The sequence below is a fragment of the Hyperoodon ampullatus genome, assembly GCF_949752795.1.
Source record: "Hyperoodon ampullatus genome assembly, chromosome: 1".
Taxonomy (NCBI): domain Eukaryota; kingdom Metazoa; phylum Chordata; class Mammalia; order Artiodactyla; family Ziphiidae; genus Hyperoodon; species Hyperoodon ampullatus.
Window position 1 is genome coordinate 53,371,256 of NC_136914.1, and position 22,564 is coordinate 53,393,819.

At 38.2% G+C, this 22,564-nt stretch overlaps 1 protein-coding gene across 5 annotated transcripts in view; it reads right to left on the reverse strand.

Moving 5' to 3' along the window:
• The window catches only part of RUFY3 (RUN and FYVE domain containing 3), a gene marked incomplete at both ends in the record, with an annotated part of 82,994 nt that overhangs the window by 14,891 nt on the left and 45,539 nt on the right, over positions 1 to 22,564 (reverse strand). For all 5 annotated transcript variants that reach the window (XM_079713319.1, XM_079713320.1, XM_079713321.1 and 2 more), the window contains 9 exons: positions 116 to 199; positions 1,560 to 1,652; positions 11,663 to 11,732; positions 13,017 to 13,082; positions 14,303 to 14,364; positions 15,473 to 15,596; positions 18,711 to 18,812; positions 19,640 to 19,757; positions 20,764 to 20,937. In XM_079713319.1, the coding sequence (XP_079569445.1) occupies positions 116 to 199; positions 1,560 to 1,652; positions 11,663 to 11,732; positions 13,017 to 13,082; positions 14,303 to 14,364; positions 15,473 to 15,596; positions 18,711 to 18,812; positions 19,640 to 19,757; positions 20,764 to 20,937 (893 nt within the window). The remainder of the gene's footprint in view (positions 1 to 115; positions 200 to 1,559; positions 1,653 to 11,662; positions 11,733 to 13,016; positions 13,083 to 14,302; positions 14,365 to 15,472; positions 15,597 to 18,710; positions 18,813 to 19,639; positions 19,758 to 20,763; positions 20,938 to 22,564) is intronic.

A 22,564-nucleotide genomic window follows, 5' to 3' on the forward strand; every position in this document is an offset into this window, starting at 1 on the left:
ATAGGATCCATAAAATTTGCTAGCACACTACTGATACTCCTTGATCTGTGAGGTAAAACCCCTAGGTAGGGGTTTTAATGTGTTCCTGAACTATTAGGACCTAAGCAAAGTTTACCAGTCGTAGTTGTGTCTCCTCCTTTAAGTGCTTCCTTGCTTCACTCAGTGCTTGCCCTTCTGAAGTTCTGTCTGGCTTAGGGCCCTTGAAAAGATAAATAAAATAGTAGATATTTAAGGATTTAAAGAATTTATACAGTTAGTGGACACTAGCACAGCTATTTAGGAAGGGAAATGATCATACCTAAACATGTATGATAATGAACGAAGACAACAAAGAAACTGAAGAAGTTTAGTAAGTATTCTTAAGCCAAATTGGGAATTTCTTGCCATTTTGTTTAAAGTCCTAAGATAGTTTACCAAACCAAGTGGTAGAAGTCTTAAAAAATCAGCCTCTGAAAACAAAATAGCATTTACTGTAAACTATAAATTGGGCCAAAGGTTCAAACAGGAATGTAGTCCTACTCCAGAGATCTCACATCTGGTGTCTCCACCCATACAGAGAGATCAGAGCTAAACATGAGTAGCTCATCAGAAAATGCTGAGTAGTCACAGTTGTTTGTACAAAGTCCATGCATTAAAGGCAAACATGTTACTCATGTCGGTCCCCACTCAGAGCCTAGGTGCTTACTCTTTAAGAACAATGTTAATAACTGGATTTCTGGATTCACAGCAGGTTAGAAGCATGAGGATGAGTAGGGAGACCTTTCTAGACAGAGTAATGCTAACAGCAGTAAGAAGCAAGAGATGCCAGTGAAATAAAAGGCAGAAAAAACCACCCACAGTAATCTGGGAATATTTAAGCTCAGGAGCTAGAAGCTCTATCAATTTCAATAGCCGACCCCCACCAAAGTAGCACCATTATAACTCAGTACAGAATTGCCAATGTTGATAATTATGATATTCAGTCATCATAAAGGGCTAAATGTGTTCAATTACATCCTCCACTTAAGAAGGCTTAGAACTGTACAATATACAAAAGGTTTGCAAAATATCTGTTTAGACATATATAAAAAGTTTGGTATTGGGTTGGCCAAAAAGGTCGTTTGGGCTTTTCCATAAGATGTTATGGAACCAACCCTATACTTTAAGGGATTGAGTTATCTAGAAAAATCATTTATATGGTAACTCTTTCCCAGTGATATCAGATAAACACTTTTTACAAAACAGTAACATGGTCTAAAAATAATGGTATATTTAATATAATAGAACATTTAAATATAGTACAAATCATTAGTACATAAAAACAAGACATCGAATTAGACTGTTTATTGAAGCCTCTAAACAGATGTAGGTGGCAGTGAAGCCAAGGAGTGTCTGTAGGAGAAGGGACATAACCCTCCCATAACCTTTGCCATTCACTCAATTGTGCCTGGAGCCTCAGTGAAAATGGTGCACTTAACATATGCAAATGCTCACAGCTACCAAGTGGTCCTCTGGAGGCAGCCCCCCCATGACATATGACATACTCTCTGGGAATATTTCATAAATCCAGCAAGATTAACCTTCCGATTAGATTCCAATATGTAGGAGCTTTCCTCTTTAACTCGTTCCATATCTTCTTGCAAGGTAATAATCCTGTTGTTTGCAACTGCAAGCTGTTGATAAAATTTTAAAAATAATCTGTTATCTTTCTTTCACTAAACACAGCATAAGATAATTCATGATCTGCTAGGACATGATTTTCAGGCTTAGCTATTCTTAGAAGGAAAGAAAGCTATCTATAGCCCCATAAAAATGTTCTTATAGGGAACTTAGGAGAAACGTCTTTAAAGATAAAAATAAAAAATATCTCCTATTACTGTTTTTTGTGTAAACATTTTTTCAGTACCACAATATTATCTTACAATCATTTACCTCAAGGGTCTCCTCATGGATAACTTGTAATTATATTTAGTTATAAAACCTATTTCTGGACTTCCCTGCTGGCACAGTGGTTGAGAATCTGCCTGCCAATGCAGGGGACATGGGTTCGAGCCCTGGTCCAGGAAGAGACCACATGCCGCGGAGCAACTAAGCCCGTGGGCCACAACTACTGAGCCTGCGCTCTAGAGCCCACGAGCCACAACTACTGAAGCCCACTCACCTAGAGCCCACGCTCCACAACAAGAGAAGCTACCGCAATAAGAAGCCCGCGCACCACAATGAAGAGTAGCCACAACTAGAGAAAGCCTGTGCACAGCAATGAACACCCAACGCAGCCAAAAAAAAACAAAAAAAAAAAGAAAAAGAAAAAAAAATTAATTAAAAAAACCTATTTCTTTTTTTTTTTACATCTTTATTGGAATATAATTGCTTTACAATGGTGTGTTAGTTTCTGCTTTAAAACAAAGTGAATCAGCTATACATATACATATATTCCCATATCTCCTCCCTCTTACGACTTCCTCCCCCCTCCCTATGCCACCCCTCTAGGTGGTCACAAAGCACCGAGCTGATCTCCCTGTGCTATGCAGCTGCTTCCCACTAGCTATCTATTTTACATTTCGTAGTGTATATAAGTCCATGCCACTCTCTCACTTCATCCCGGCTTACCCTTCCCCCTCCCCGTGTCCTCAAGTCCATTCTCTACGTCTGTGTCTTTATTGCTGTCCTGCCCCTAGGTTCTTCAGAAACTTTTTCTTTTTTTTTGATTCCATATATATGTATTAGCATGCGGTACTTTACTTTTCTCTTTCTGACTTACTTCACTCTGTATGACAGTCTCTAGGTCCATCCACCTCACTACAAATAACTCAATTTCATTTCTTTTTATGGCTGAGTAATATTCTATTGTATATACGGGCCACATCTTCTTTATGCATTCATCTGTCGATGGACACTTAGGTTGCTTCCATATCCTGGCTACAGTAAATAGAGGTGCAATGAACATTGTGGTACATGACTCTTTTTGAATTATGGTTATCTCAGGGTATATGCCCAGCAGTGGGATTGCTGGGTCGCATGGTAGTTCTATTTGTAGTTTTTTAAGGAACCTCCATACTGTTCTCCATAGTGGCTGTATCAACTTACATTCCCACCAACAGTGCAAGAGAGTTCCCTTTTCTCCACACCCTCTCCAGCATTTATTCTTTGTAGATTTTTTGAGGATGGCCATTCTGACTGGTGTGAGGGTGATACCTCCTTGTAGTTTTGATTTGCATTTCTCTAATGATTAGTGATGTTGAGCAGCTTTTCATGTATTTGTTGGCAATCTGTACATCTTCTTTGGAGAAATGTCTATGTAGGTCTTCTGCCCATTTTTGGATTGGGTTGTTTGTTTTTTTAGATATTGAGCTGCATGACCTGCTTGTATATTTTGGAGATTAATCCTTTGTCAGTTGCTTTGTTTGCAAATATTTTCTCCCATTCTGAGGGTTGTCTTCTCATCTCATTTATGGTTTCCTTTGCTGTGCAAAAGCTTTTAAGTTTCATTAGGTCCCATTTGTTTATTTTTGTTTTTATTTCCATTTCTCTAGGAAGTGGGTCAAAAAGGATCTTACTGTGATGTATGTCACAGAGTGTTCTGCCTATGTTTTCCTCTAAGAGTTTTATAGTTTTATAGTCTGTCTGGCCTTACATTTAGGTCTTTAATCCATTTTGAGTTTAGTTTTGTGTGTGGTGTTAGGGAGTGTTCTAATCTCATACTTTTACATGTAGCTGTCCAGTTTTCCCAGCACCACTTATTGAAGAGGCTGTCTTTTCTCCATTGTATATTCTTGCCTCCTTTATCAAAAGGAAGGTGACCATATGTGGGTGGGTTTATCTCTGGGCTTTCTCTCCTGTTCCACTGATCTATATTTCCATTTTTGTGCCAGTACCATACTGTCTTGATTACTGTAGCATTGTCATATAGTCTGAAGTCCAGGAGCATGATTCCTCCAGCTCTGTTTTTCTTTCCAAGGTTGCTTTGGCTATTCGGGGTCTTTGGTGTTTCCATACAAATTGTGAAATTTTTTGTTCTAGTTCTGTGCAAAGTGCCATTGGTAGTTTGATAGGGATTGCATTGAATCTATAGATTGCTTTGGGTTGTATAGTCATTTTCACAATGTTGATTCTTCCAATCCAAGAACATGGTATATCTCTCCATCTGTTTGTATCATCTTTAATTTCTTTCATCAGTGTCTTATAGTTTTCTGCATACAGGTAGGTCTTTTGTCTCCTTAGGTAGGTTTATTCCTAGGTATTTTATTCTTTTTGTTGCAGTGGTAAATGGGAGTGTTTCTTTAATTTCTCTGTCAGATTTTTCATCATTAGTGTATAGGAATGCAAGAGATTTCTGTGCATTAATTTTGTATCCTGCTACTTTACCAAATTCATTGATTAGCTCTAGTAGTTTTCTGGTAGCATAATCTTTAGGATTCTCTATGTATAGTATCATGTCATCTGCAAACAGTGACAGCTTTACTTCTTCTTTTCCAATTTGTATTCCTTTTATTTCTTTTTCTTCTCTGATTGCTGTAGCTAAAACTTCCAAAACTATGTTGAATAATAGTGGTGAGAGTGGACAACCTTGTCTTGCTCCTGATCTTAGAGGAAATGGTTTCAGTTTTTCACCACTGAGAATGATGTTGGCTGTGGGTTTGTCATATATGGCCTTTATTATGTTAAGGTAAGTAAGTTCCCTCTATGCCTACTTTCTGGAGGGTTTTTTATCATAAATGGGTGTTGAATTCTGTTGAAAGCTTTTTCTGCATCTATTGAGATGATCGTATGGGTTTTACCCTTCAATTTGTTAATATGGTTTATCACATTGATTGATTTGCGTATACTGAAGAATCCTTGCATTCCTGGGATAAACCCCACTTGATCATGGTGTATGATCCTTTTAATGTGCTGTTGGATTCTGTTTGCTAGTATTTTGTTGAGGATTTTTGCATCCATGTTCATCAGTGATATTGGCCTGTAGTTTTCTTTCTTTGTGACATCTTTGCCTGGTTTTGGTATCAGGGTGATGGTGGCCTCGTAGAATGAGTTTGGGAGTGTTCCTCCCTGTGCTATATTTTGGAAGAGTTTGAGAAGGATAGCTGTTAGCTCTTCTCTAAATGTTTGATAGAATTCCCCTGTGAAGCCATCTGGTCCTGGGCTTTTGTTTGATGGAAGATTTTTAATCACAGTCTCAATTTCAGTGCTTGTGACTGGTCTGTTTATATTTTCTATTTCATCCTGGTTCAGTCTTCAAAGGTTGTGCTTTTCTAAGAATTTGTGCATTTCTACCAGGTTGTCCACTTTACTGGCATATAGTTTCCTGTAGTAATCTCTCATGATCCTTTGTATTTCTGTGGTGTCAGTTGTTACTTCTCCTTTTTCATTTCTAATTCTATTGATTTGAGTCTTCTCCCTTTTTTTCTTTATGAGTCTGGCTAAGGGTTTATCAAATTTGTTTATCTTCTCAAAGAACCAGGTTTTAGTTTTATTGATCTTTGCTATTATTTCCTTCATTTCTTTTTCATTTATTTCTGATCTGATCTTTATGATTTCTTTCCTTCTGCTGACTTTGGGGTTTTTTTGTTCTTCTAATTGCTTTAGGTGTAAGATTAGGTTGTTTATTTGAGACGTTTCTTGTTTCTTGAGGTAGGACTGTATTGCTATAAACTTCCCTCCTAGAAATGCTTTTGCTCCATCCCATAGGTTTGGGGTCATCATGTTTTCATTGTCATTTGTTTCCAGGTATTTTTTATTTCCTCTTTGATTTCTTCAGTGATCTCTTGGTTATTAAGTAGTATATTGTTTAGCCTCCATGTGTTTGTATATATATATATATTTTTGGGGGGGGGTACGCCGGCCTCTCACTGTTGTGGCCTCTCCCGTTGTGGAGCACAAGCTCCGGACGTGCAGGCTCAGCGACCATGGCTCACAGGCCCAGCCACTCTGCAGCATGTGGGATCTTCCCGGACCAGGGCACGAACCCATGTCCCCTGCATCGGCAGGTGGACTCTCAACCACTGCGCCACCAGGGAAGCCCATGTGTTTGTATTTTTTACAGATTTTTTCCTGTAATTTATATCTAGCTTCATAGCATTGTGGTTGGAAAAGATACTTGATATGATTTCAATTTTCCTAAATTTAAATTTACCAAGGCTTTATTTGTGACCCAAGATATGATCTATCCTGGAGAATGTTCCATGAGCACTTTAGAAGAAAGTGTATTCTGTTGTTTTTGGATGGAATGTCCTATAAATATCAATTAAGGCCATCTTGTTTAATGTATCATTTAAAGCTTGCGTTTCCTTATTTATTTTCATTTTGGATGATCTGTCCATTGGTCAAAGCAGGGTGTTAAATTCCCCTACTATGACTGTGTTACTGTCGATTTCCCCCTTTATGGCTGATAGCATTTGTCTTATGTATTGAGGTCCTCCTATGTTGGGTGCATAAATATTTACAATTGTTATGTCTTCTTCTTGGATTGATCCCTTGATCATTATGTAGTGTGCTTGTCTCTTGTAATAGTCTTTATTTTAAAGTCTATTTTGTCTGACATGAGAATTGCTACCCCAGCTTTCTTTTGATTTCCATTTGCATGGAATATCTTTTTCCATCCCCTCACTTTCAGTCTGTATGTGTCCCTAGGTCTGAAGTGGGTCTCTTGTAGACGGCATATATACGGGTCTTATTTTTGTATCCATTCAGCCAGTCTATGTCTTTTGGTGGGAGCATTTAATCCATTTACATTTAAGGTAATTATTGATATGTATGTTCCTATTACCATTTTCTTAATTATTTTAGGTTTGCTATTGTAGGTCTTTTCCTTCTCTTGTGTTTCCTGCCTAGAGAAGTTCCTTTAGCATTTGTTGTAAAGCTGGTTTGGTGGTGCTGAATTCTCTTAGCTTTTGCTTGTCTGTAAAGGTTTTAATTTCTCCACTGAGTCTGAATGAGATCCTTGCTGGGTAGAGTAATCTTGTTTGTAGGTTCTTCCCTTTCATCACTTTAAATATGTCTTGCCACTCCCTTCTGGCTTGCAGAGTGTCTACTGAAAGATCAGCTGTTAATCTTATGGGGATTCCCTTGTATGTTATTTGTTGCTTTCCCTTGCTGCTTTTAATATTTGTTCTTTGAATTTAATTTTTGATAGTTTGATTAATATGTGTCTTGGCATGTTTCTCCTTGGATTTATCCTGTATGGGACTCTCTGCGCTTCCTAGACTTGATTGACTATTTCCTTTCCTATATTAGGGAAGTTTTCAACTGTAATCTCTTCAAATATTTTCTTTTTTTCTTCTTCTTCTGGGACCCCTGTAATTCAAATGTTGGTGCGTTTAGTGTTGTCCCGGAGGTCTCTAAGACTGTCCTCAATTATTTTCATTCTTTTTTCTTTATTCTGCTCTGCAGTAGTTATTTCCACTATTTTATCTTCCAGGTCACTTATCGGTCCTTCTGCTTCAGTTATTCTACTTTCGATTCTTTCTAGAGAATTTTTAATTTCACTTATTGTGCTGTTCATCATTGTTTGTTTGTTCTTTAGTTCTTCTAGGTCCTTGTTAAACGTTTCTTGTATTTTCTCCATTCTATTTCCAAGATTTTGGATCACCTTTACTATCATTACTCTGAATTCTTTTTCAGGTAGAATGCCTATTTTCTCTTCATTTGTTTGGTCTGGTGGGTTTTTACCTTGTTCCTTCATCTGCTATGTGTTTTTCTGTCTTCTTATTTTACTTAACTTACTGTGTTTGGGGTCTCCTTTTCACAGGCTGCAGGTTTGTACTTCCCGTTGTTTTTGGTGTCTGCCCCCAGTGGCTAAGGTTAGTTCAGTGGGTTGTGTAGGCTTCCTAGTGGAGGGGACTAGTGCCTGTGTTCTGGTGGATGAGGCTGGATCTTGTCTTTCTGGTGGGCAGGACTGTGTCTGGTGGTGTGTTTTGGGGTGTCTGTGACCTTACTATGATTTTAGGCAGCCTCTCTGCTAATGGTGAGGTTGTGTTCCTGTCTTGCTAGTTGCTTGGCATAGGGTGTCCATCACTGTAGCTTGCTGGTTGTTGAGTGGAGCTGGGTCTTAGCGTTGAGATGGAGATCTCTGGGAGAGCTTTCGCCGTTTGATATTACATGGGGCTGGGAGGTCTCTGGTGGATAATGTCCTGAACTTGGCTCTCCCGCCTCAGAGGCACAGGCCTGACACCTGGCCAGAGCACCAAGACCCTGTCAGCCACACAGGTTTTGGGAAGTCTGAGGTCTTCTGCCAGCATTCAGTAGGTGTTCTGTAGGAGTTGTTCCACATGTAGATGTATTTCTCATGTATTTGTGGGGAGGGAGGTGATCTCCACATCTTACTCCTCCACTGTCTTGAAGGTCTCCTGAAAAAAACCTATTTCTAAAATGTATAAGAGGTCACCTCATGCCTTGGGACCCATCTTACAAACCCTCCATAAAACCTTTAACAGATAATTTTTTTTAATGTTCAATTTTCTTTTTAAAGATTTATTTATTATTTATTTATGTATTTAATTTATTGTAGGCTGCGTTGGGTCTTACTTGCAGCATGCGGGATCTTTCGTTGTGGCGTGCGGGCTCTTCGTTGTAGTGTGTGGGTTTCTCTTCTTTAGTTGTGGCGCCCAGGCACCAGAGCGTGTGGGCTCTGTAGTTTTTGCGGCATGTGGGCTCTAGTTGAGGCACGCGGGCTTAGCTGTCCCGTGGCACGTGGGATCTTAGATCCCTGGTCAGGGATCAAATCCACATTCCCTGCATTGTAAGGTGGATACTTTACCACTGGACCACCAGGGAAGTCCCTACATATAATTTTTAAGAGAGTAAGAAATGAACTCCAAAGTTCTCACTCTAAAAGATGCCATTAAGCGTTAAAGAGATTTTTCTTTTCAGCACCTACAAAGACAAGGTAATGTTATTGGCAGTGTATCTGTAGGGGAAATGTTTATAACCCTATTCCACTGGAGGGAAGAGTACGGTGGAAACGCTCTCCTCTGTACCTACCGAGCTCAGTTCCCACAGAGAGTGGGAAGGTGCCTGAATGAGGCTAGGAAAGGAACTGAGCAGACTCCTCTCAGCCAGGCTAGTCTCCTTTTTCATCATCTCTGCTTGGTTCCTGTTCTACTATATAAGTACAGAGGAGCCAGGCTCAGGCAGGCTTTCTAGAGGCAGGTATGGCAGCCCATTTCTCTCTCTGCTCCATGGACCTAAAATGTGTAAAGAAGTAACTCTGGGCAAGCGGGTCTGCTATCTAGATCCAAGCGCACCTCGGACTGCTTCTTCCAAGGTCTCATCAACAGAGAAAGTATTACGAGTGACGACTGCAGATCCAAGTGGACTTTCTAAGTCAGCTTTACCAACATAAAGTGGATGTTTATTTACCTTCATCTGCTCAGTTCTTCTCATTTTGTCATATTGGTTCAGAACTCAGGAGGGGAAAAGAGGTCTTTTTTGTTTTGCTTTGTTTTTTACTGGTCCCTTTAAGTCCAAAATAGATGGAAATGAGAGAGGGCAGAACTTATTAGCCTTGTCTGGTCTTTATAAAGTTTATACACAGTGCTTTCCTATCTCTAAAAGTTCAAAGCTTTAAGAAAATAAATCTTATTGGTAAGATAAATAAGTAAATGAATAAATTAATATTGTTGGTAAGATAAATTTAGGCCAAGAACACAAGTCCTGTGACTGAGGGAATAAAATTTACGATTGTATTTACTGAGTGCTTATGATGTGTCAGGCACTGGTCTAGGCCCTTATGCATTAAATCATTTAATTTGCACAAAAATCTTCTTCTTCTTCTTATCCCCATTTTACAGAGAAGTAAACCAAAGAACAGGAGCTCAAGTAACTGGCCCAGGATCAGAAAGCTAGCAAGCGCCAGACCTGGGACACAAATTCAAGAAGTCTAGCTATGGAGAGTATGCTTAATTAATATGCCACACTGCCTCAATATAACAGCAGTAGAATCACAGTAGAAAATTGCTCTGCAGAATGTTTCCAAAGCCTTGTGGGATAAAATTCTAAGGGTCATATCAATAAATTAAAGTTTTAATATAATTTAAGAATCTACATCCAAAAATAAAGCCCCCAGAACTGAGTAATATGGAAGGTGTTTTAAAGTTATAACAATGATTTTTTCCTTCTGAAAAAAATCCAATTAGATAGCGTTTCCTGACTAGTGCTTTAACTTGTTTATTTTAGACCAAAAAATTTTTTTGAAGTATAGCTGATTTACAATATTATATTAGTTTCAGGTGTACAACATAGTGATTCAATATTTTTACAGATTATACTTTATATATATAAAATCTATATATAAAATATGTAGATTATATACTTTTATACATTATAACCTTAAAGTTATTATAAAATATTGGCTATATTCCCTATACTATCCAATATATTCTTGTAGCTTACTTATTTTATATATAATAATTTGTACCTCTTAATCCCCTACCCCTATCTTGCCCCTCCCCACTGTTAACCACTAGTTTGTTCTCTATGTCTGTGAGTCTGTTTCTGTTTTGTTTTATATTCATTTGTTTGTTTCATTTTTTAGATTCCACATTTAAATAAGATACAGTATTTGTCTTTCTCTCTCAGATTTATTTCACTAAGCACAATACCCTCCAGGTCCATCTATGTTGTTTTATTTAACCAAATTTATCTCACTGTATGTAATAGGATAGTTATAATTTGAAAAAGAGAAGATAAAGTCTTTGCCACCTAAAAAATTTTATTTAAGGTTTCTCATAGAAACATCTAATGCTACTGAAGAAAAAAATACGTTGCTTAGCCTTTGGTAAGTTAGGGAAAAAAATTAATCAGAAGTAAAATATGAGGTTATTTTTCTATTCTAATTTTAGGGACTTTTCTAAGAGTTTTCACATGTGTATTCTTACTTGATCTTCAGGGTAATTGTGAGCTAAAAGGGGAAACACTCTAATTTGCCAGTTAGGGAACTGGGCCTCTTGGAGGTCAAGTGACTTACTTGCTCAGGAGCACATGACATGTAAACAGGAATTACTGCTACACCAAGCACTCTTCTAACTGATTTTACTTGCATTACTTCATTACTCCTTTCAATGACCCCATGTGCTAGGTATGGGTTTGTTATTATAGATAAAGAAATGGAGGCATTGAAAGAGTAAATAATAGGGTCATATTTGTGTTTCATTGTCAACTGCAACCACATCTTTGCTAGACTAACATCCCCACAGTTTACTGTTAGTTCATTATTAGTACTGGTCTTCTGACCCGTGTTCTTTATGTCATCTACCCCATCACCCCAAGGAGAAAATAAAACCCTTGAAGGCAGGAACTTGCCAATCTGGCACACATAAATCAATGCCTGGCAGATATAAATCTTTGCATAGCTCTGGCACGTACATAGTACCCAAATTGTTTGATGAATGAATAAATGATGAATATCATGCTACCTGCTAAACATTAACTCTAGGCTAGCCCAGACAAAACAGTCACAAAAGAAAGCAAAATATTTGATCAGCCCAGGTTCTATGCCTTCATAGTCCAACTGGATAACTGAGACCCCTCAGATAAGCCAGCTGGCCATTCTTGGTCAGAACAAGGAGTCCTATAGTAGATATTATCTGAAAAGTCAAGTCCTTTATTTCCAGGCTCCAGAGAAATTATTTTCCACTAATGCACTCTACTAAATTCTATAAGTCAATCAAAAAATTTCCAAAACACTTACCTCCTCTGTCAGTTTAGTGTTGGATTTTTCTAATGCATCCACTTTTGCCTGAAGGTTGTTTACAGTAGCACTATCGACAGAAGAAAAAACATAATAGTCTCTTTTGATAAACAGAGCAATATCCTGTACTTTCTTTTAAAATACTCATTATACTTTCATTGTTTACTGTCCATAATTCTTGACAGACTTGTAGGCTCTAAGACAGCTTACAAGGTGATGTGTGTCTTACCTGCTACATTCTTGGCACTGAAGTTTGTATTTAATAAGCATTTGTTGATGAAATAAAAGAGTTGATGCACTACACAGTAAACTTTTTTTACTTAAATAATAATAATAATAATAGTAATAGTAATAATAATAATGGGCTACATGAATTCTGATGTGCTTGCCATACACCAAGCACTCTTCTAACTGATTTTACTTGCATTATTTCATTACTCCTTTCAACAACCCCATGTGCTAGGTATGGGGTTGTTATTATAGATAAAGAAATGGAGGCATTGAAAGAGTAAATAATAGGGTCATATTTGTATTTCATTGTCAACTGTAACCACATCTTTGCTAGGCTAACATCTCCACAGCTTACTGTCAGTTTATTATTAGTACTCAGTCCCCAGAGAAAATGTACTTAAATTGTTCTTGAGTTTTCTAGATGGAACCAAGACTATAATTTATATTGATACTGGTATAGTCACATTTTAGGTCTTACTTAAATTAAAATGATTATCTTTCATAAGAGAACTATAAATAAGGTAATTAATGGGTATATTAATTCTTCTGAATTATTCAACAGTTTTTAGACCATCAGTGCACTTGAGAATACCAATAAATTTTGGATAGCTCTCCTCAGGAAAGAAGAGATTGTTTTATAACCTGGTCATGAAAAATACTTGGTGAGTACTTGGTAAATTAATGGTAGTGATGGTGGAAAAAGGGTAAATTAATACTATCAGTCCAATGTATGGGAAATGCAAGGGACCAATGAGATACAATTAAAGGTACTAAAGTGATGAGTGCTTTACCCAAGATTTAGTCCTGAAATATATGGCTGGATCTACCGAACCAAGAAGACCTCCAATTTCAACTATGTCACAAATTTAAGAGTTCTTAACTGAATATATTTACATAATCACTAAAGTTCTAATTACATACTAATTTTATATTGCTTTTCATTAAAGCTCACCGAACAGTTAAATGCCACATATCCAGTGTCTAGCTCAGTGCCTGGTAAGCAGTAATTCTATATATATTTGTTGAGTATTGTCTGAATTTATCCTAACTGCTCATCAGTTTACCTTTCCCTTCCCCCACACCAAAACCCCCAGTAAAGTAATAGTATTTATTCATTCTTTACTTCAGATGTCTGTTGAGTTCTTCTACATAGTTCTTCTGATCCAGAATTGCAGTAATCTGGCCATCTCTGAGGGAAAAAAATAAAAAATAGAAAAAAAGTAAATAACATTAGAAATACCAAGATGCCCACCCCCAATCTTTTCATAAAACATAGAAAGGAAATTATGGCACAGACACACTGAATCAGAAGACAGACCTGATGTATAATCCCCTTGGCATATCAACAAGAGACTTGGAGGTTTAAAATGGAAACCACCCCTGCATATTAATGAAGCTCTTGCTATAGCTTATATATTTTAATAACTTAGGTTATAGGTATAATGTACAATCTATTAGAGGCATTTAAAGAATAAAAAGTTTCTTCTCACAATTGATAAGATTTTTTTTTAGCTTTGTTAGTATTATTTATCATAACAATTTTCCATTTGTCATAGGAACTGAATTAAGCTTATTCAGGTGAAATAATTATTGTTCTCAAAGGCTATATATTTATTTGCCTTTAACTGCTGTTTGGCTTCAAAGTGAATGGTATAAAAGGCTTTCACAAAGATCAGGTGTTTATTATTACATGAGTAAATTAAGTGTGGAAAAAGAAGGTTCACTTCTGGGACCAGCTAATCTGGAATAGGCAAAAGTTAAACAGACAGACTTTTCAACTGAAAGACAAAATTCAAGGCCACATACCTCTACGACTACTTAAAGGACAAGCAATATAATCTTAGCTCAATGCCTAAGGTTAAAAACTTCAGACTAATTATGCTTTCAACTGCTAAATTTATAAAGGGTAAAAGGTGAGTTTCTGATCGCTAATTTCCAAGTACCATATGAATATTTTTAAAACTTTTAATTTTGAAATTATTTTAGATTTACAGAAGTTGTAAAAGTAGTGCCCAGTTCCCATATACTCAGCTCCCCCTAATATTAGCATTTTACATAATCCCATGATGCACATGTAATAGTGCAAATTTTAAGCAAACTGACAATGCAATCCTTCTGGTCAAGAAAACCATGTTTCCAAACATTACTTTTAAGAGATGAAGCATTTGATTCCTTTTATAAAAATTTTTATTTTCTTTGCCCCTGAGCCACATAGTAGGAAAATCTACTTAACTAAAATCCCTTTTAGGGTTTAGCAGGCATAATTGTCAGATATTTTTGACAAGATTCTATTAAAGCAATCTCATCAGAAATTATTTCAGCACATCTGTTAAAGCAGTACTGTTGTAAACTTTAAATACTATCAAAGAACATTAAAGAAAAAAGAAAACTAATTTTCTTTGTACATACCCTTCACTACCTTTACTGCTGTTCCCATCCTTGAGATACATTGAAAAATCTATAACTCCAACCTACAGAGAGAATGTTCAGAATTCAATATAAAATTAGATACTTTTCCCAAGGCATAATACACTGTCTCTTTTTAGGTACTCAAAATAGTATTACGGCCATGACAATTACTAGAAATTTTTAATAAAAATTTAATGTTTTATTATAATCAAGAATTGACGGGACTTCCCTGGTGGTGCAGTGGTTAAGAATCCGCCTGCCAATTCAGGGGACACGGGTTCGATCCCTGGTCCAGGAAGATCCCACATGCCGTGGAGCAACTAAGCCTGTGTGTCACAACTTCTGAGCCTGTGCTCTAGAGCCTGTGAGCCACAACTACTGAGCCTATGTGCTGCAACTACTGAAGCCCACGCGCCTAGAGCCCACGCTCCACAACAAGAGAAGCGACAGCAATGAGAAGCCCGTGCACTGCAACGAAGAGTAGCCCTTGCTCGCCACAGCTAGAGAAAGCCCGTGCGCAGCAACGAAGACCAAACGTAGCCAAAAAAAGAGAAGAAAAAAAAAAGTTGGAAAAGGTAACTTAAAAAAAAAATGCTGCTCCTTAAAAAAAAAAAAAAAAAAAAAAGAATTGGCAAGCGTTGTAAGTAAGAACCAAGATTAAGTCAGCAGGACATGACTAAGAAAGTCAACTGAATACTTAATATAAATTAAGGTTTAACATTTCTTTCTCTCTTGCTTATTTAAAATATTCTGCTACTAAACCCCTGTGTATATATTTTGGCTTATATGTGTGTACATATATTGGGTTGGCCAAAAAGTTTGTTTGCGTTTTTCCATAAGATGCTATGGCAAACATATACATATGTTTGCCACTGAACCACATAGCACACAGCACATATATATATATATATATATTTTTTACCCTGTGCAAAATATTTTAAACAGGGATCACAGTTAAGACAAGAATTTGAAAAACATTCATTATGCATAAATAAGCCAAGCTGGAAGGAAAAACAAACAGATTTTTTATATTCACATCAAAAATAAAGAAAATCCTACTTATGACTCATACAAGTTCCCCTAATTTGGTTGGTATAATGTGATCAATCCAAATTCTGAGATAACAGAACTCAGAGTGACACACTAGGTAACCAAGTATCTTCCTCATACCTGAGAGTCCAAATCTTCTCCTTTCATACAGAAATTGGCATCAATGACATTCAGACCCACCAACAGACCAGCAATTATGGCTCCCTCTTCTTCCATCATGAGGGCATTGGGTTCATAGAATTCACTGTAAGAGAAATCCATGAAACACTCTACTGTGATAAAACCTCAAGAATCCAATGATGTAACCATAAGACAAGGAGAAAAGCACTTGCCTCGTGGTTAAATATGGTCATCTATAATAACAGCAAAAAAGTAAAAACAAGGATTACTTGGATACTTTATTTTAGATAATAGGGACATGAACAGACTCTAGATAATAGACAGTCCAGCTGAAAGAAAAGTGATTGGAATGGTATTTTCACTGAAGTGAGCATTCATGCTTCTGCCACATATCTGTATTTGCAACGCACCAGGGGATAATTTTTTAATCTTTCATGCATCTTAAAATAACCGATTAGTTTGTTTTTAAAAAATTGCCTTTCTTCTGAACCGCTTTATTTTTATTTTTTAAATTTAATTTTATATATATTTTTAAACTTTTTATTTTATATTGGAGTATAGTTGACTTACAATGTTATGTTAGTTTCAAGTATACAGCAAAGTGATTTAGTAATACATATACTGTATTGTTGTATGCAATAGTAGTTCATTCGCTTTCACTGCTGTACAGTATTCCATGGTAGGGATATACCACAATGGATTCATTCTATTTACTGTTTCAGTTGTGCAGGCTACAGTGCTTTGTTGAACACTACTGCACATGGGTTTGGGTACATATACACATGCATTTCTCTTAGACATACCTAGGATGTGAAAGTGCTGAGTCAAAGTGAGTGAAAATATGTATTAAAAAGTGTTCCCGGGCTTCCCTGGTGGCGCAGTGGTTGAGAGTCCGCCTGCCGATGCAGGGGACACGGGTTTGTGCCCCGGTCCGGGAAGATCCCACATGCCGCGGAGCGGCTGGGCCCGTGAGCCATGGCCACTGAGCCTGCGCGTCCGGAGCCTGTGCTCCGCAACGGGAGAGGCCACAACAGTGAGAGACCCGCGTACCGCAAAAAAAAAAAAAAAAGTGTTCCATCTAGTTCGTATGACTGAATGCATTTACTCTGGTGCTCTGCTGGATGAAGAGCTAATTCTTCAGACCCCAATTGAATCATATAATTTTGTAGCCGCCTACAGCTTGAACACTAGACCCTACACCACTTTAAGGCTTGATCCTTGGAAAGTTGAGCCTTCCCCTTGTGGAAATAAATAAGCTCTCCAGAATGGTTACTGTTTCTCTTTCTCCTGATTTGTTTAATTTTCTTAGGCAAGAAAACAGCAATCAATGGCACACGCAGCTGCAGCAACATTAAAACAATGCTCCATGTTAGGATCTGCAGTGCAATTTTTTGTAAAAACTAGGCTCTTGAAAAATTCAGCCATGTCTTTAAATTCTCGATTACTTATTCTTCTTACAATATTTTTCTCAGAGGCAGTCTGCTATACTTGAATTTCTTTTAGTAAATATTAATGACCTATAAAGTATATATAAAAAAGTACACAGGGCTTCCCTGGTGGCGCAGTGGTTGAGAGTCCGCCTGCCGATGCAGGGGACACGGGTTCGTGCCCCGGTCTGGGAGGATCCCACATGCCGCGGAGCGGCTTGGCCCATGAGCCATGGCCATTGAGCCTGCGTGTCCGGAGCCTGTGCTCCGCAACGGGAGAGGCCACAGCAGTGAGAGGCCCACATACCGCAAAAAAAAAAAAAAAAAAAAAAAAAAAAAAAAAAAAAAGTACACAAATCATACAATCCAGTGGAATGAGTTTCACACAGAGAACACACCTATGTAACCAGCACTATATTAAAAATCAGTACATCATCAGAACCTCCAAAGCCACCTTGTGCTCCCTTCTACTCCCCATTTACTACCCCTACCCTGCCAATGGTAGCTCTTTCCTGACTTCTATCATGAAATATAAATTGTGTACATTTCTGAACTTTATATAAATGGAATAATGCGGAATGTATTTTTCATGTCTGGTTTCATTTGCCCAGCATTACACTTGTGAGATTAATCCATATGGCTGTGTGTAGTTGCTATATGGTATTTCATTGTATGAGTATACCATAACTTACCTACCTGTTTTACTGTGAATAGATACTTGGGGTCTATTACAAACATTTGGGGCTGGTACAAACATTGTAATAACTATGAACATTCTTGTTCATGTCTTTTGTTGGATATAACTATGCATTTTTTATTGGATATAATAACTAGAAGCAGAATCCTTGATCACAAGGAATGCTCATGATCAGCTTTAATAGAGGATGACAAACAGTTTTCTTAAATTTCTATACCAATTCACTCATCAGCAGGACATTAAAGTTACTTCACATCCTCACCAACACCTGAGATTACCTGTCTTTTTCATTTTACCCATTCTGGTGGTTGTGTGAGGTTATCACACTCTTGTTTTAACTTGAATTTACAACATGGCTAATGAAGTTAGGTATATTTTAATATGTTTACTGGCCATTTCAATTTCTTCTTCTGTGACAGGCTTGTTCAAGTCCTTTGCCCAATTCTGTCTTTGCTCGTCTGCCTTTTTCTTTTTGGACTGATGGAGTTCTTTACACACCATGAGTATGCATCATTTGTTGAATATATGTATTATGTATTGCAAATATCTCCTTTAGAGTTATGGGTTACCTCTCACTCTTAATCTCAAGAGTGACTTTTGATGGACAGAAGTTCTTCATTTTAATGTAACCAATTTAGCCATTTTTTCCTTTACAGGTAGAACTTTTTGTGTTTAAGAAATTTTTGTCTACTTTATGTATCTTCTAAAAGCTTTATTGTTTTCTCATTCCCATTTGTACCTATGACCCAAGTGGAAATTTTTTTGTGTGCTGTATTTGAATTTAATATTACACGTCAACTTCCTGTCTTAGTGAGCCTGGGTATATGCTAAGGTGTCAAAAGTCTCTCCTGTTTTCTAAAGGTGTTAAGTTTTGACCTGTCCTGAAAAGGACCATACATATGCCACAGAGACAGTGTGAACACACTTAATATAAAAACATCTATCCTTGCGTATGTGTGTGTGTGATGTGGGAGAAGTATTAGCTGAGCTATGTGAAATTGTCATGAATCAAATGTTTCTGACCCCCCAAAATGATAAATTTATATGCTTCAGCCTCATATGATATAGAACATGGGGAGAAAAAGAAGGAAGTTCAACGAGAAGATCTTCATACCTGAGAAGTTCCTTCTTATTGATCAGAGCTTTCATATACTCTGAAAGTTTCTTTTGCATCAATGCCAAACGAAGCCAGGCTCTTCCTCTGCCTACTGGTGTCCTACAAAAACACAGAAACCAACTAAAAGGAGCAGAGCTAGAAGTCACAGTGGGACAGGTCCATTTACTCCCGCTAATGGGCCCCCCCAGTATAAGGTGCACAGGATGTGCCTCTCACAGCCTCTCCCACCACACCACTGTGGGAGGACTTCTGTGTGGGCCAGTGGGAGCCAGGGGTGTGTTTGGGACAAATGCTCTCGTGAGGAATTAATTACTGAATGAGACTATGATTTGAAGACAAGACCTCTGGAAGGCCAAACTGAAAATGCTCCATCAGACTAGTTTTGGTAAATCCTCATAAATTTAGTGTGGATCACGTAAGGGCCCGAATAACAATAATCAGGACACAGGCCACTTAGACCTCTACTTGATTACAATTAGACCAATCTAATTTGGGAAGGTGATTACCACTCTTTTTCAAGTCCCAAGGCAGGTTCCGGGTGTCAGTTCCTGAGGCTCACTTGACAACTGTTTTAATCTTGGTTCTAATCAAACACGTTGTTTGTCTTAAGTCCAACACGCCACCTCCCTAGATCTAACTTCTTGAGACTCACTAGCTGATATCCACAAGTGCTTTAAAAAAAAGAGAACATTTGGTATTTTACCATGAAGACAACCTTTCTTAGATTAATAATAATTATCCCTCACACTTCTCATTATTCTACACTACCAGTTCTCTCATAACGTCACTTATTCATAACAGCATTTTGCATTTTGGACTGTTATGAAATAAATTATTGTGATCACCGTTGTCTTTAGTCTCACTCCTAAAGGAGGTAGTTAAGAAGAATGTTTTCCCTGACACACAGAATTGAACCTTAAACTTACTTAAGTCCTGGAAGGTCTTTAACACTTGCTGTTATCTCTGCAGCTTCTGGAACAAGCTTTTCTACCAGTTCTAGAGGCCCCCAGAAGGATTTATTTTGTCCAAGAAAAGTTTTCTTAGCTAAGGCGATAAAAACAAAGCAATATTTTAATATTTTTCACAACATAAACACACTCTCAACACACACATACCCTCTCCCATCTATTCAGTGTGCTTTTCCGGGAATTAATCCCAGATTATCAGACAGTTCTAAAATTATTCATGCTTTCATAATATTTGATTTCATAAAAATCAAAAATCCCCTACTTTCCAAGACTCGGTCCTTCCTCTTTCAGGAAGAATTTATGGACTAGCTGTATAATAACAATAAAATATTTTAACAATATCATGCTTAAAGCCGTGTGGTATTAGTGAAGAAAACAGTCCAGTGGAAAAGAATATGTAATCCAAGAACAGGTTATCAAAGATTGGAGCGGGAGGAAGAAAAGAAGCCAAGGTGAACAGACCAGGTCCTGTCCTCAAAAGCTCACGGTTGGGCTTCCCTCGTGGCGCAGTGGTTGAGAGTCCGCCTGCCGACGCAGAGGACGTGGGTTCGAGCCCCGGTCCGGGAGGATCCCACATGCCGCGGAGCGGCTGGGCCCGTGAGCCATGGCCGCTGAGCCTGTGCGTCCGGAGCCTGTGCTCCGCAATGGGAGAGGCCACAACAGTGAGAGGCCCGCGTACCCCCCCCCCCCAAAAAAAAAAGCTCACGGTTAAGTAGGAAGAGCATGGACGCAAGAATCTGGAGATCTGAGTTCTAGCACTTGCTCTGCCCTCACTCACTGTGTGATCTTGGGCAAGTCACATCCCATTCTAGATCTATATCCACCTGTGAAACACAACTGCCATCTTGAATTAGATACTTTTAACAGCGCTTCCAGCTCTAGCTTTTAAGAATCTGTATTTTTTAAGCACTATACCTCCTTTAAGTCAACCATATCTCTGCACCCACACAGGTTGCATTCCAATGGATTAATATTAATTCAAGCCTCTTATTCTTTGGCTCCACCAGGAATGCTTCTCTTCTGGAGCATGTATTGCTAGGAAACAGGTGTGTGCACATTTGTATTTGGAGGCCATGGTCTACCTTTCAAGCCATGTTTCAGGCAGTGCTCCATCACCACAAAGAACTGCTGGAGAGGTGCGTAGTCAGAGTCCAGAGTTCTCCCTAGGTTCAGAGCAGATTCAATCAAGCCCTTGATACTCAGCTTGGCCATGTTCATCAGGTTCATGCGTTCGTTAGCCATGAGATAATTAGGATCTGCAGCCAAAGGAGAAAAGGATGAAGCCTGGTTACTGGAAACAGCGCATTACAAAATTCAGTGTAAGTTCACTGTGTTGACATTTGCATTGATGGTGCAAAAGCAAGAACGGGTAAGACTGTTGGTGTCTTGGCAAGAATCAAGGCCTTGGCACCAAATTATACTATTAGTTGTTGTATTCTTCTCCACCATGTGCTTTGCTTTAAAAAAAAAAAAAAAAGATGCCAGTCTCCCTTAGGAATATTCTTGGTGAAACAGTAAAAAATGTATTTATTTTATAAAATTTTGAGCCTTGAGTATAGTCTCTTAATATTCTCACCACCGCCTCTGTTACCTGCCTAACCTGGGTCCGTCACAACTCAGTACTACACAGCCTTCACACTGGGCTGCTTCCACCCTTGCCCTGCCTCACCCATTCTCTACAGCTTGTGAAGCACTCTAAAAAATAAAGCCAAGGTAGAGAAAAAGGATAAAGTGCTTAAACTTTGTTCCAAATATGCTATGTGCATTATTAGTATTTATACTAGTTAGCATTATTATTTAAACTAAGCATTACTAAATGAACTAAAAATAATTAACATTATTAGTATAATGAGGTATTAGAACTTAATCAACTCCCCTTTTTAAGACTTAACATAGAGCATGTGGCTCTCATCAACCAAATAAACTCCCTGAGGAAAGGGACTAAGTACCACATTTTACCTGGCATCCTCCCAAAAGTTAAATGTTAAATTTCTATACGAATTGAAAAAGGCCTAGAGATCTATGAAATATTTTACCTTTTTTAGGAGGACTAAAAGTAGTACTAATAAAAGCCATGCTCCCGGGCTTCCCTGGTGGCGCAGTGGTTTAGAGTCCGCCTGCCGATGCAGGGGACAAGGGTTTGTGCCCCGGTCCGGGAAGATTCCACGTGCCGCGGAGCGGCTGGGCCCGTGAGCCATGGCTGCTGAGCCTGCGCGTCCGGAGCCTGTGCTCCGCGACAGGAGAGGCCACAACAGTGAGAGGCCCGCGTACCGCAAAAAAAAAAGAAGCCATGCTCCCATAATAGAAACAAGCTACAGCACAAAGCAGAGATTATTTCATTCAAATTGTCCCAAGTAATTTTCTTCACACAGTGTTTTCATTTAGATATGCATTCACAGTTAAATGAAGCAGAATCAAATAGTCAAATTCTAAGCTCATCTTCTCCATTAAGTTTAAGGACTTGTAGGTTTACAGTGCCCACTATACAAATCTTGGTTTGTTGTAGTGTTCTCTGAGGTAATAATTTTAGAGGATACTTTATTAGGAAAGTCAGAATTGGTGTACGTTGCCACTAATTCCCTCTTGCACACCAACAAATGTTTTAGGGCCATGCCTCAAATCTGGCTCTCTCTGTTCATTGTAGGTCAACTTGTCAAGAATGGAATAAACCCACAAGGGACATTGAAATACACAAAAAACTACCCCCTGACAAACTGCCATGAAGAACTTTATCAGATATTAATTTCCAACGTTATTATCAGCATTTATGTGCACTGTACTGTTTCCAACCTTCCATAACCCCTGGGAAAAAGGAATAGGGCAGGGGTGTGTGGGTATGCATGAATGTTTGTGGAGAGCTAATGGATTCTCCATTTAACACAA